At 57.3% G+C, this 14,192-nt stretch overlaps 1 protein-coding gene across 1 annotated transcript in view; it reads right to left on the minus strand.

The window, feature by feature from the left end:
• Positions 1–366: 366 nt before the first annotated feature.
• The window catches only part of FADS2 (fatty acid desaturase 2), a 33,446-nt gene continuing 19,620 nt past the window's right edge, over positions 367–14,192 (minus strand). The window contains exons 6-11 of the mRNA XM_022591789.3: positions 7,039–7,099; positions 6,551–6,627; positions 1,718–1,815; positions 1,359–1,455; positions 973–1,052; positions 367–511 (exon numbers count right to left, since the gene is read on the minus strand). Of these exons, the coding sequence (XP_022447497.2) occupies positions 382–511; positions 973–1,052; positions 1,359–1,455; positions 1,718–1,815; positions 6,551–6,627; positions 7,039–7,099 (543 nt within the window). The 3' untranslated portion in view covers positions 367–381. The remainder of the gene's footprint in view (positions 512–972; positions 1,053–1,358; positions 1,456–1,717; positions 1,816–6,550; positions 6,628–7,038; positions 7,100–14,192) is intronic.

Raw genomic sequence — 14,192 nt, forward strand, 5'->3', positions numbered from 1 at the left:
TCATTTGTGGAGGTAGGCGTCCAGCCACAGCTGCCCAGACTGCCTCAGGGACCTGGGAAGAGAGAGGGATAGGGACAGTCAGGGACCACGGAGCCTCAGGAAGCAGGGGGCTGGGAGCATGGGTGCCTCCTCTCAGCTCTCAGCCAGGGGCCTGCGGGCCTGCTAGCTCAGGGCTCCCCGGGAGACCCCTGTGGAAGGACCAAGGGAAGGTCCCCATCCAACCCACAAAGAGGCCAGGCAATTCCTAGCGACAGAGGGGCCGGCTGGGGGCTCCTCTTGTCACCCCTGTCTTCACCATGGGTGGTCCCAGCTACATGCCTCTCAGTCTCCCCCCGTGCCCCACGGACCTCAAGGGGCGCCAGCACCTGTGCCCGCCAGCCCTTACCTGATGATGTCCTGCAGGGCCCGCAGCAGTGGCTTCTGCTGGTACTCAATGCCATGCTTGGCGCACAGGGACCTCACCAGCGGGGCGACCTTGTGCAGGTTGTGCCGGGGCATGGTGGGGAAGAGGCTGGGGAGAGTGCGGGGGGCCGGGCGTGAGGAAGCACCCACCTCCTCTCACAGCCCACTTGGAGGCTGGCCGGGCCCAGGGGACCCCCGTCCATCTCTCCCTATGTGCCCACAGGGGCGGCTGGCATGTGGAGGGGGAGGGCTGGGCCTCGGGTTCCCTGGCAATAAAGGGACCAATCACCTGCCCTGCTAGGCTCACGGGATCAAGGAAGATGCCAAGCCACACGTGCAGGGGTGGGCGTCACTATACCATGTGGCCCAGGGCAGGAGAACCCCTCTCCAGGCTTCGGGGGGGCACTGGGGTGGAGATACGCTCTAGGGTCGGTGGGGGGGCCTCACTGGGGAAGAGAGAGGTAGTCCCCAACTGCTGCCCTCTGCCGGGGAGGCTGGTAGCTACTTCCCTCCACTGTACGGCCTCCACCCTCCACCCACCCCGACCTCCCCGCCCGCGCCTGCGCTCACTGGTGCTCGATCTGGAAGTTGAGGTGGCCGCTGAACCAGTCATTGAAGAAGGACTGCTCCACGTTGCAGGTGGCTACCAGCTATCAGGGAGAAGAGGGATGAGTGGCCAAGAGCCAAAGCACAGAGGGCCCCGTCTCCTTCCCACGAGGCCCAGCCTTACCCAGGGGTCTCACCGCCCTGCCCAGATTCCCCACTGGTCCCTCCAAAAGCTCCCCGCCACTCTCTCTTGCCCAGCCCTGTTCCTCCCAGCGGAAGGACACAGGCAGCCCCAGGAAAGCGCAGGACGGCGCCGGGCCCACTGGGCAGCCACGTTCCCAGGAACCAAGGACATGGACCTCGGGTCCAGGCTCCGCAGGGCCCCGGTGGCCAGCTCTGGCCACCCTCACCTGGCTGCTGAACCAGTCACGGTAGGGCTCCTGGTCAATCTCCATGACGATGTGGTTCATCTGCGTGACCCACACAAACCAGTGGCTCTCCAGGAACCTGGAAGCGAGCTCGGCTCAGCACTGGAGCCCGGCATGCTCGGGCTCCACGGGGCCCGGGGAATCGGTGGGAACAGAGCCTCCCTGCCGACCCCGCGCAGCCCAGGGCGGGTGGGGGGTGGAGTGAGTGCAGCCCCTGATGAGGGGCCGGGGCAGGAAGTGGGGACCTCTGAGCCTTTCCTCTTGGGGGCCTCGCATCAAAGCCCCCGTCAGTGCCAGTGCTCGAGGGGCCCAGGGATGATTAACCAGCAAAGCGCAGGCACCTGACGAAGTTGAGGAAAATGATGGCTCCCAGGACACCATAGAAAGGGATGTAGGTGATGAAGAAACGGGCATAGTAGCTGATGGCCCAGGCCAAGTCCTGCGGAGAGAAACAGTTAGATATGGGAGTGTCCCGCCCGCCCCCCGGTACGGCTTCCCGACCACAGGTGTGTGTACACAGCACCTCCCTCTCACTGCTGGGCCAAGGGGGCCAAGGAAGCTCAACAGGCCTCCGTGAAACTGGGCACCAGGCCCGCTGAGGACGCGACGCCTGCCGGTGCAGGCTGTGCACGACTGTCTTTATGTCTAGGGAAATGCTGAGTGTTTTAGCAACAGGAAGGGGGCTGCAAGCTCTGCATTTAGGGAAATAAACAGGGATGGGGACCAGCAGATGCCGGCCATGGGGAGGGGCCGGGGGTCAGCAGCTCGTTCATGGTCCCAGGGATTCTGAAGGTGCGTTACCATCTGCGCGCACCCCTGACACCTGCAGGTTCACAAACTGCTCATCCACCTGGGTCTCCTTCCCGGACATTCACTCCAGCACAACAAAGGCCAGGGAAACCATCCATCGCCCGCCTCTGGGCCCTCCCAGCAACCTCTGACACTGCTGGCCCTCTTCGCACACCTGATTCTCCTCCTGGCCCCTCTTCCTCTCAGCTCTCCTCCCTTCCTGGGCAAGCACCTCCCCCAGCTGCTCCAATGGCTCCATAACCATGGCAACCAGAGAGACCATCTTAGCTCCAAGCAGACTCTATCTTTCCCTGCTAAGCCCTCCCATCCCACCCAGATCAGCCCACAGGGATTGGGGGCCACTCTCTTCTCAGCCACCCTGACCCAGCCTGTTCCCACCTCAGGGCCTTTGCACTGGCTGTTTCCTCTCCCTCATCACTTCTCCCAGACACTCGGCAGGGTGGTGATGAGAGCAGAGGCTCCTGGTCAGGCTTCTGGCCGTTAATTATAGCTCCACCCTACTCTGTGTAGCTGTAAGTAATTTTCTGAGCGGTGCCTCAGTCCCTCCATCTGCAGGATGGGAAGAGAACACCCCCACACACCCTGAGATTCTACATGGCTTGAAGGCGTTGCAACAATGAGCACAGCCCGTAAGTCTGAGCTCTAAAGACTCCAATCTGGTCTCTGCACCACTTTGCTGCCACAGAGACCTTCCTGACACGCAAGCTGGACCACGCCACTGCGATCCTCAAAGCCATCACGGGCCTCCTTCCCCGCCGGGGGACAAAGGATAAAACCCAGCCCCTTAGTAGGCCGCACGGCCCTCACATGCCTGCCCACTGACCTGGCCTCATCCGTAGCCCGTCTCCCACAGCCGGGCTGTGCTGCAGTGTCTGTGTCTGGCTGCATCCACCTGGAAGCTCCTCCCCTTATCTGCTCAGCAAACTCATCCTTCAAACGAGCTCTGTGCAGTTAAGCTCCACAAACACTTAGTAAATGCCTTCTCTGTGTCAGGGACCGAGTTAGGCGCTGGGGGCAAAAGGAAGTCCTTCAGAGCCCCTCGTCTGGAAGGACAGACTTATACAGAGATCCCTTCAATATCATATGGAAGGGGACACATAGTTACAGGGGTGATGGGAGTGTGGCGTGACGTCCCGACCCGATCCTGATTTAGGAAAGGCCTCCATCAGGAGGTGGTGCCCACGCTGGGCTGGGGTACGCCGGACGTCAGCTAAGCAAAGAACGGTAGGATGGATGTTTGCAGAATGATGACAATACGAAGAAAAGCCCAGAGAAAAGACCGGGCAAGGGCTGTGTTTGCATACAGATTATATGCTCCATATACCCCAGCCCAAGCGCTCGAGGTGGAGGCGGGAGACCAAGGCCAGGTCACGTCCGCCTGGGGGGGCTGGCCTCTACCTTGCCGGCAATGAAGACCCACTGAGAGCTTTAAACAACAAGAACGTGGTCCCATCTGGACCTTAAACTGGATCCCCGCCAGCTGGAGGTGGGGAGATTCGGTTATTCCAGTAGCTCAGGAATGAAATGACAGAGGCCCAAACCAGGACCCACGGCACTGAGGAGGAGATAACAGATTCCAGAAATATTTAAGAGGCAGGGACAGCTCCACCTGGGGACTGCTTGGTCATGAGGAATCTGGGCTGGTCCCTGGCGTGGGTGCCATCAGCTGGGGTAGAAAGGGGTTGGGGGGAGCGGCTGGGGAGGGGATTCGAAGGGCCAGCGGTGGGCGGAGGGCAAGACCTCAGGACCGAGGTGGTCTAAACGTTCATTTTAATTCCTTGTTTGTGTGTACGCAGTGCAGTAGTATGTACATATATATTAATGGAGGTGTGTGCTTACGTATTGTTGTGCGGAGCGATACATGACTATGGGACCACTGGTTTCACAGGTAAGGGATGAAGGAGATGCAGGGAAACAGAGGTGGAGGAGAACCAGCAGAGGCAGCACTTGGAAGCTGACAGGGAGAATTTTAAGAAGGAGCAGTAAGTGGTATCGGATACATCGGACCTCCAGGAAGTTGAGGCCTGGGAAACATCCCCAGGATGTAACCACTGGCAATGCTGGCTGGCATTTGGGGCTGGATAATTCTCAGCTCTGGGGGGCTGTCGTGGGCATGGTAGGATGCCCACTAGAGGCCAACAGCTCTCCACCCCCCCTGAGTTGTGACAATCAGAAATGTCTCCCAGGACTTCCCTGGTGGTCCAGTGGTTAAGACTCCGAGCTGCCACTACAGGGGGCACGGGTTCGATCCCTGGTCAGGGAGCTAAGATCCCGCATGCCGCACGGCGCGGCCAAAAAAAAAAAAAAAAAAGTCTCCCAGATGTTGCCTAGTGGCTCAGTAGAATTGTCCCTGTTGAGGACCACTGCCCCAGGTCACAGCCGCACTTGGCACCTAAGCTCACTGTTACCATGAATCAGAAAACCACAGCGTAGGGCATGCCTCTGCCCCTGTGGGCCCCTGAGGGGAGTGCTGGGTCTGGCGCCATGCCTGGCTGCAGTCAGCTACAGTTTTGTACTAGAAACCCAAGCTTGAACCCTACTCCCCAGCGGGAGAGCCCTGCCCTGAGGGGCCCGATCAAATGTCCCTGGCTGGGCCACCTGAGCCGGTTCGGGTACAAAGTCTGATTCCCTTTCCCGCTGTCCCTATGTAATGCTTTGTTCCTTAGGGAACAAACACAGTTTAAAAAATAAAAAAAGGATTAAATATTCATGTCAGGAGTCATTTGCCATGAAAGCAGATTCAAGTGCCCCCGGCGGCAGCAGCGCGGTCCCTTTCTGCTGTGACCCCTTCCAGGGCCCAGGTGAGCTCGGGTGCAGGAGATCTGGATTCCAATTTCCACCACTTAACTGATCCAGAAACTCCTTCCCTCTGGCCTGTACCTGCCTTGCTGGCAAAACAGGGTTAGATGACACGACGTAGGGGGCAGTGCTTAACCGTTCCCGGAACACAGCGGGTACGGATAAAAGAGCGTGTCTTAGAAGAGTGTAGTACAGGTTTTACCAGCACGGGGCTGGCAGAGGCCTCAGAATTCCACCTCCTCCCCAAACGGCCCCACCTGCTCCCGAGTCCCAGGCCTGGCCCTCTTAGCAGAATCAGCAGGCACCTTTGCCAATAACGCCAAGGAGAGAACGTAAGACAAAGTACTTTGAAGCGCTTCAATTGCTGTACAAACATGGGACAGTGGTGGCTGGGGTGTGGGGACAGGATCCAGGCCGTGGCATCGCGAGGTCTGGGTTCTAGTGCCTGACCCACCCCTCGGTGTCACCTTGGGCAAGTCCCAAACTCTCAGAGTTTCAAAATCTTCATTTATGAAACTAGGTGTTTTAAAAAAGACCAGCAACACTGACTCAGTGACTATCCACTTGGTGCCGAGGGCAGGGGCCCTGTCCCCGCCCCAGGGAACCTTGCTCTGCAAAAAGCAGTCTCTGCCGAGGGTCACTGCTTCACCCAGGGCACCCATCGCGGGCACACCGTCCTCTCCCACAGAACCACGCCTGCACATCTACATCAAGCCACGGACCTCTGTGCACCACGCCACACGGCCCTCTCCAGGGCCCCTTTCTCTCTCTGGAGTTCTGGGCTGGATCACGTCCCCTAAAATGAGTTATGTTGAGGTCTTAATCTCCAGGACCTCACAGCGGGACCTTATTGGGACATAGGATCCTTGCAGATGTAATTAGTGGAAATGAGGTCATTAGGGCGGGCCCTAATCCACTAGGATTAGTGTCCTTATACAAAGGGGGAAACCTGACACAGATACAGACACACACAGAGGAAAGATGAGGGACACAGGGACAAGATGATGGTCATTCACAAGTCAGGGAGAGAGGCCTGGACTAGATCCTTCCTCAGAGCCCTCAGAAGGACCAACCCTGCAGACACCTTGATCTCGGACTCTAGCCTCCAGAACTGTGAGACAATGCAATTCTGTCGTTTAACAGAAATGCCACTCAGTTTGTGGCACTTTCTCATGCAGCTGTAGCAAACTAAATGCCCGGCGGCTCTCCATTTACCAACCAGAGTGCAGTGTGACCCGGTCCACCGGGTCTTAGGGGCCGCACGGGGACACAGGAGGGCGATGGCTGGAGCAGAGCCTTGGATGGGTGGGCTCATACGTTGCCTTCAGGAACTTTCTGAGGAGCTCTGCCAAGACCGTGGCTCTCCCAGTGGGTGCCCTGTGTGGGGGGATCTTTAGGGTTGGGGTGCTATGGCCTCCCTGGCTCCTGGCAGCCTCAGAGCTAGTCCCTTCCTGAGGGTGACAAGGCAGCCACCCCAGGAGGAGATGCCAGGGGCCCTGCAGGCCCCCAGGGTCCACTCGCCTCAGTCGCCCTCCTCCCCACACTCCCGGGCCCCCTGGACTCACCACCCAGTCTCTGTGAACGATCATGGACATGATGATCTGGTACTGGAAGTATAAGGGGATGAGCAGCGGTGGCCCAACTGCAGGAGAGAGAGGAGAGGCATTTGGAGGGCCTGTCTCACCCGGGTGGGCCTGGAAGATGGGAAGGAGCTGAGGGTAGAAGCCGGAATGTGGTGCCAGCTCCGCAGCTCCCGGGCAGAGGCGGCCGGGGCCCCGGTACCCGAGGAGGGGGCTGGGAGCAGACAGCACCTGCCGGCACCCCGCCCAGCGATTGTGAGTGTGGGACCCTGGGCAGGTGTCTGGGCCCATGTCCCTTCTGTATCATGGGCCATGTGGGGTTTGCCTGGGATGGCTGCTGTGGTCACTTCTCCTCTCACAGGTCTGGTGTCACTTTCTGGGTCTGGAAGGTTGTCAGGTGGGAGGGGAGACAGAGGGCCACACTGGGGTGAGAAGGGGGTCCGGGTGTGGTTGCGGGGTGCCCCAGCACTCACTCAGAAAGAAGTACTCATGCTGGTGGTTGTAAGGCAGGTATTTCAGCTTCTTCTTGCCGTACTGAGGAGAGAGAAGAGACCGTGAGCCCCCAGCACCCCTCAGGCTCCAGCCTCCCGTGCTCTCCTCCACCTGCTCTGCAGCACCGTTCCTTCCTCCTGCCCAGGGGGCTTCTGTCCTCTGCACCCTGGGCTCCCAAGGCTGGGCCCCTGTGGGCTCCCGGCCACTCCGGCCAACACTTCCTCAGCCCTCGCTGGGCGTGCCGATCCCAAGCTGCATCCCATGCTGGCCTCAGCTCACGCGCTCCTCTACGAGCGGTGCTTCCAAAGCTGAAGCTCTGGGTCAAATCACTGCCCGAGGCCACAGGAGAAGTGGGCTGGCTGGGATCTGAACCCAAGAAAGTGGACGCAGAGCCCATGCGACAGGCACTAAATAAATTTTGAGTGAATGCACAACTCAGCAGTGCACGTGGGGGGGCACAGACACCCAGAGGGAGCTCCTTGGCCAGTTTCCACCCCTTTGGGAGACAGAAAAGCTCCTGGGTCCCCCTGAGAAGCTCCCTGGAGCCCGCAGTGGGCAGGAGAACTCAGGTAAGGGCCTGGGGAATTGTTAACAGTCACCAGGCCAGGCGCATCTACCTTCTCGGAGCCTCCTGCAATTCCCAGGCTGAGACTTTTCACTTGAGGATGCCGGCGGGCCAGAGGAGGTCACCACGTGGACCACGTGGACTCTTCAGGCCACACCTGGTCACCTGGTCCTACCCAGGGCACCCTGACACCCAGACATTCAGGTGAGATGGGCCAGGAGGGCTGGCTGGGGCGTGGGCATCCTCACTGTACAAACTGGCTCAGGCCACACTGAGCACGAACCCGGGTGAGGGGACCCACGGCCCCACAGGGCCCCTGCAGCTCCTTAATTCAAGGCCCAGCCCCACAGGGACCAGCCCACCTGGCCCTTAGGGGACTGAGACCAAAAGATGCTGCTCGAAGAGGGGCACCTGCGATGCTGGGTCTGTGTGGGGAGCCTGGGCTTCGGCTCTGCCTCTCACCTGCGCTGAGACACCGCACAGGTCGCGGAGCCCGCCTGAGCCCTGTTTGGCATCCAAATCACTGGTTGGCAAGAGGAGCCAATGAGAACAAGGGCGTAAATGCCAGGGGCTGACCCCTGGGACACAGCTCCTCAGCCCCCCTTCCCCCAACCCCACCCCCAGCTCTGAAGGTTGGCGCCGCTCTCATCCAATCATGTCCACTGCTGCTTCTTTCAGCTGGGAGATCAAAGCATGATATGGATGGCGAAACCCTGGACGTCCTCTAGGCCTCTGCTCCTGTTCTTGAGGTGAGAACACAAGAGGGGAGGGATTGCCAAAATCACAGGGAGAGCCCACGGACAGAGGGGCCCCGGTGGGAGCAAAGCCAAGCCTGTCCCCAGGACGTGCATCTTGGCACAGAGGCCATGGCCATGGCCCACCCAGCTGAAGCACCACCAGAATCAACCCCTTTGTTCCGTGTGGCCCCCTGTGCCTTGGCAGGGGTCTCACCCATCCCCAGAATGCACGTCCTTTGCACGAAGGCTGTCAGTGAGATTGCGGCTGGCCTTGGAGAGGTCCCAGCCGGGGGACACCAGACACAGTTCTGGACAACTTTCCAGAGGAGGGAGGGATTAGAGGCGCCCCCTGAGTGGCCGGTCTGGTGGTCTGAGTTCTGGGGAGCATGGGGCCCATAGAACAGGCCCCCAGGTCTTGCTCTAACCTCCTCCCAGAAGCCAGGAACCGGGCCCAGACTTTGTCTGCAGGCTTCTCCAGCCCTGGACAGGAGCCCTCCTACATCTCTGCCCCACAGGTCAACCCAGGGGACAGCCCCAGGCCCAGAAGACCCTGGGGCTGGTCCAGCTCTACTCGGGGAGTGAGCACTGAAGGCAGCGCAGGCTGTGGTGCAGGGACCCCACAGAAAGTCTCAGGGGTGGGCGCAGCTGGGGAGTTGGTTTGAAGCTGCATTTGCACAGCAAGACCCTACTTGCACTGACCCACGGTGCCCTGTAGGGGGCGACAGATTACACGGGGCTGATGCTCCCCAGCTGCCCCTGGCCACTTAGCACTGCAGGCTCCCACGTGTGTCCCCTCAATGCCCCAGACTGTCGTGCGGGAGCTGCCGAGTCCCTGCCCCCAGGCAGCGGCAGGCCTCCTCTGTCCACCCCTGGGGGCCCCCAGCCTTAGAGAGGCGGGGGCTCAAGATTTGGAAACAATCTGTTATTTGAGCAAATTGCTTTGCTGTCCCCGCGCCCTCCCACCCCGTGAGCTTTGGGCTCCTTATTTGTCAAGTGGAGGTATGATGGGTACTTCTTAGTACTTCTTAGGGCTGTCGAGGGCCCGTTGGTGATGGGGCTGTGAAAGCACTTCAGGACTGTGGGGGAAGGCCAGTCACGGTTACACGTGCGCCCCTGTGTGGTAACGTGCGAAATGTCACGGGACGCCTGTTCCCGTCTTGATGACCTCAGTTAGAGGAACTGCAAGGTCGCCTGTCAGGGTAAGGCTGATCCAGGGCACTAGCTTTCCTCCGAAAACCAGCCAAGCACAGCTGTGGTTTGGTGATGCCAGGCCCGGCCTGGGGCCAACCTTCTGGTTTCTTGACTTTCACACGCTCAGTTCTTTGCAACACTCAGTTGTATGTCATGGGCACAGGGAAGGGATGGGGAGAGCTGTTTCAGAATGTACCAAGCTAGGAGGAGGGGCTCCTGGCTTCTTAATTCATCAGGAAGCTGGAGGGATCCAACAAACACAGGCCTCTAGTGTCCAGCAGGTGGTGGCCCCAGGCAGGGTCCCACAGGACCCGGAAGCCCTGGCTGGGAGCCAGGCAGCCTGGGTTTGGATGGTGGCACTGCTTTTCTAGCTGTAGCCTTGAGCAAGTTATTTCACTCTCTCAGCCTTAGCTGTTCCATCTATAAAATGGGTTTGATGAGGGCTCCTGCCTCATGGTTAAGCAAGGATTAAGTGACGCCCCACGTGCAGCGCTCGGCACAGTGCTAGGCCCGGGGACTCAGTAAGAGTCAACCTTCCTCCCCAGTGGGGACCACAGGCCTGGAGGACTCACATGCCTCTGCCCTCCAGAACAGTCCTTATCACACACAGGGAGAAAGCTCGGGTCGTGAGGCCATCACAGGGGAGTTGCAGGAAGATAGGGGGTGCTTCCACTCGAGCTGCGGGCGAGGATCCGGGTGGCTTGTCATGTCCAGACCCCAGGGGGTGGCGGCACGTGCAGATCCTGCTTTGACACGTCCTCAAGCCGAGGCTGAAGGGAGCACAGGCCCGAGGCAGAGGGAGGTGGAGTACGGCCAGCCCTGGCGGCCTGTCCTCCCGGAGGCCCACAACCCTGGGCCCCGGCCAGCTGACCCTCCTGTGCTCAGACTCTGGAAGGACCACAAGGCCGGGCTTGGATTATGGGCTGAGGGGGTGCCAGGGGCATGTGCAGGGGACTTTTCAGCATTGGACCAAAATGTCTGAGGATGGGCTTCCCTGGTGGCGCAGTGGTTGAGAGTCCGCCTGCCGATGCAGGGGACACGGGTTCGGGCCCTGGTCCGGGAAGATCCCACATGCCGCGGAGCGGCTGGGCCCGTGAGCCATGGCCGCTAAGCCTGCGCGTCCGGAGCCTGTGCTCCGCAGTGGGAGAGGCCACAACAGTGAGAGGCCCGCGTATCGCAAAAAAAAAAAAAAAAAAGTCTGAGGAATGACCAGGCCCTTCCTTGTCTGTCAGGGGAAGGGGGAGGGGAGCAGTTGCAAAGCCCTGCCCAGGCTCACACACAGAAATGAGGAACATGGCCACGGCAGGCATGCAAGGTGGCAAGACTCCAGCCCGAGGGCCCTGAGAGGAGGGCCACAGGTGCTCCAAGGGAATATTTGGCCTGTTCAAGAAGGAAGCCTGGAGGGTCAGCTGCAGAGAGGCCGTGGGGCAGGGAGAGCCTCCCAGATGGGCGGGAAAAGCAGGATCTCAGGCAGGGAGGCAGAAACATCCCCAGCTTCTGAGAGCCCATTTACAGAGCTACAGGGCTAAGGGCCTCCTCGTTCCCCGCCATGATATGGAAAAAAAAAAAAAAAAAAAAGTGGGTGGTGGAGGGGCAGGATGAGCAAAACAAGACCGTCCTTGACAACACCACGAATTCTGTTGTGAAGTTCCAGTAATGCCATAAAACCCAAGCCAGAAATAAGAGTGTAGAGCGATTAAAAAGAGTCTAAATTTTCATTATTTTCAGGGATGTGACTGTCTACCTGGGAAATTCAAAAAAATCAACTGAAAAACAACTAGAATCACAAGCAGACATAAGTGGACACTAGCTGGACATAAGATAACTAGCCAGACATCAACAGGTTTCCTGAATACTGGAGAAACCCCATCATAATGACCAAAAAATAGAAGTTACCTAGGATTTAATTGAAAAAAAAAAATTCACAAGACATATAAAGAAAAGGAGGACTTCCCTGGTGGCGCAGTGGTTAAGAATCCGCCTGCCAATGCAGGGAACACGGGTTCAAGCCCTGGTCCGGAATATCCCGCATGCCGCGGAGCAACTAAGCCCCGTGCGCCACAACTACTGAGCCTGCGTGCCACAACTACTGAGCCCACGTGCCACAACTACTGAAGCCACGCGCCTAGAGCCCGTGCTCCGCAGCAAGAGAAGGCACCGCAATGAGAAGTCCGCGCGTGGCAACGAAGAGTAGACCCCGCTCGACGCAACTGGAGAAAGCCCGCATGCAGCAACAAAGATCCAACACAGCCAACAATAAATAAATTTTTTTAAAAAAGGAAAACCTTTCTAAGAGATATAAAAAGGAGACTCAAGCATAAATGGAGAAAGATGTCTTATTTCTGGATGGAAAGGTTGAATGTAAAGATGTAAATTCTTTCCGGGAGGGAAGTCGGCCCACGACAAGCTTGCAGTGAGCTCTAAGGAGCCATCATGGATGGATCGGCACGGATCGGCATGACGCCCAAGTCACCCAGACAGCGTCCCGTGCTGACACTCAGCCCAGACCAGGTGCTGGGGTTCAGGAGAGGATACCCTCCCACTCAGAAGGGGTGGCGTGACCCGGTAAGGGGGAACCAGGAAAACTGGCTGACTCCTGAGAATTATGAAGGTTGACCGGCGGTCTTAGCCAAGTCCCATTTGGCAAAAGTCAAGCATTCAAAAGTGATACAAGGGGACTTCCCTGGCAGTCTAGCGGTTAAGACTCCACACTTCCACTGCAGGGGGCATGGGTTCCATCCCTGGTCGGGAAACTAAGACCCCACATGCTACAGTGCAGCCAAAAAGAAAGAAAGAAAAAAAAAGAGGTCCAGGGAACCAGGCTCTGATGGGGGCTCCACCACTTCTCGTCCACAGCCAGACCCTCTCCACCTGCAGATCCCTCTCGACCCCGTAGAACTCTCCGCTTTCCCTGGGTGCAGATCCCTGCCATCAGCACTCCCTCGACTCCTAACACCCTCAACAGAGCTGCTGGCTTGATGTCTCCTGCTACCCCCTAGAGGGTAACATGCACATCTAAGTGCACGTCTTGGCTCCTTCACTGGGCTGGGAGTATCCTAGGAAGAGGGACAATGGCCGGCTCCGAACCTCCAACTCCTAGCACAGGCCGACACAAAGCAGCTTATTCATTCAACAAACATACGTTGAAGGCCTACTATGCACAGGCCCTGGGGACCCAATGGAGAGCAAACCATATTACTTTTTGATTATTTATATATATTTTCCAGGACTCTAATTCTCTCTTTAGCTCTGTCTAATCTATTTAACCCATTGTTCTGGAGATATATATCTATATCTACACTTCATTTGGTCATTCAAAAATCTGTTTGGTTCTCTTTGATAATCACTTGCTTATTTATCTTAAGTTCATACATAACCTTTCTATATTGTACATAGGACCTGAGTATCTGGGGTTCTATAGCATCTAAACCTGTTATATGTGGTTTCTTCTGATTCTCACTTCTGTGCTGTGCTTCTGATTGTGAGCTCATTGCTTGATATTAGCCTGTGGGAATCTTTATACCTATATTTGGAGACTTTCCTCCAAAGAGGATTTGCCTCTGCTTCTGCCAGGAGCCAGAGGGTGCCACCAGCATGGAACACTTCAGTCCTCCTTGAGGGCCCTGGCTTCACGTAGTTGCCCAAGATCCAGCTCCCCCACCCTCTCCTGGCCAACCTCCCAGCTTCATTCTAACTTTTCTTTTGGAGGCAGGAAGTGGGTTTTGGAGATCTTGGAAAACAACAGGGCCTCAAGGAATCATGGCCTCTCTTTGCGGGATATTCTTTTTCTGTAGCAAGAAGGTTCCTCACTGCTCTAAGTCCACCATATGAGAAGAAGGAGAAATTCTCCAATCCAGGGACTTCCCTGGCCGTCCGGCAGTTAAGACTCCATGCTTCCACTGCAGGGGGTATGGGTTCGATCCCCGGTCAAGGAACTAAGATCCCACATGCCACGTGGTGCGGCCAAAAAATTTAAAGTTATAAATAAATAAAAGTGAAACCAGGGACTTCCCTGGTGGTCCAGTGGTTAGGACTCCACGCTTCCACTGTGGGGGGCACGGGTTTGATCCCTGGTCAGGGGATTAAGATCCCGCATGTCATACGGCCAAAAAAAAAAAAGTGAAACCATAAAACACTGAAAATATATGAAGAACTTTCTAAGCATAAAAGAAAGGTCCCTTCCAGGCAGCATGGTCCTGTGGACACCAGGGTATGGCTCAACCAGGAACCCAGAAACAGCTGGCCTGTCCCCCGAGTATGTGAGAGAAAGGGTTTCATGGAGCACCGTGGCCGTGCCCACGGTCTTTCAAGGCCACTGGCAACTGGATGGCCAGGTCCCCAAATCCTCCCACCGCACCCCCTCCCCAGAAGTCGGCATTCGAGAGGCGTCTAGGGAGAGATGTTGGAAGAAGTTTCGCTGGCCACCACACAGAGAGGAGAGACGCCTTGTTGCCAGCATCACTGGTGAGACTAGATTTCGTTTTCAGGGACACAGAGAGCATTTGTCAAGCCAGTCAACAGCTCTACAGCATGAAGCCTCACCCAGAAAGGGAAGCCTTTGTCTTCTTATCAGATGGACCCAGGTTAATCAGTGCTACTATCTAGACACCTCAAATCAAAGCGAGCAAACTCTTTCCTAGAA

The sequence above is a fragment of the Delphinapterus leucas genome, chromosome 7, assembly GCF_059928025.1.
Source record: "Delphinapterus leucas isolate spDelLeu-1000000601 "Yukka" chromosome 7, BTC_Dleu_Yukka2, whole genome shotgun sequence".
In the NCBI taxonomy this organism is placed as follows: domain Eukaryota; kingdom Metazoa; phylum Chordata; class Mammalia; order Artiodactyla; family Monodontidae; genus Delphinapterus; species Delphinapterus leucas.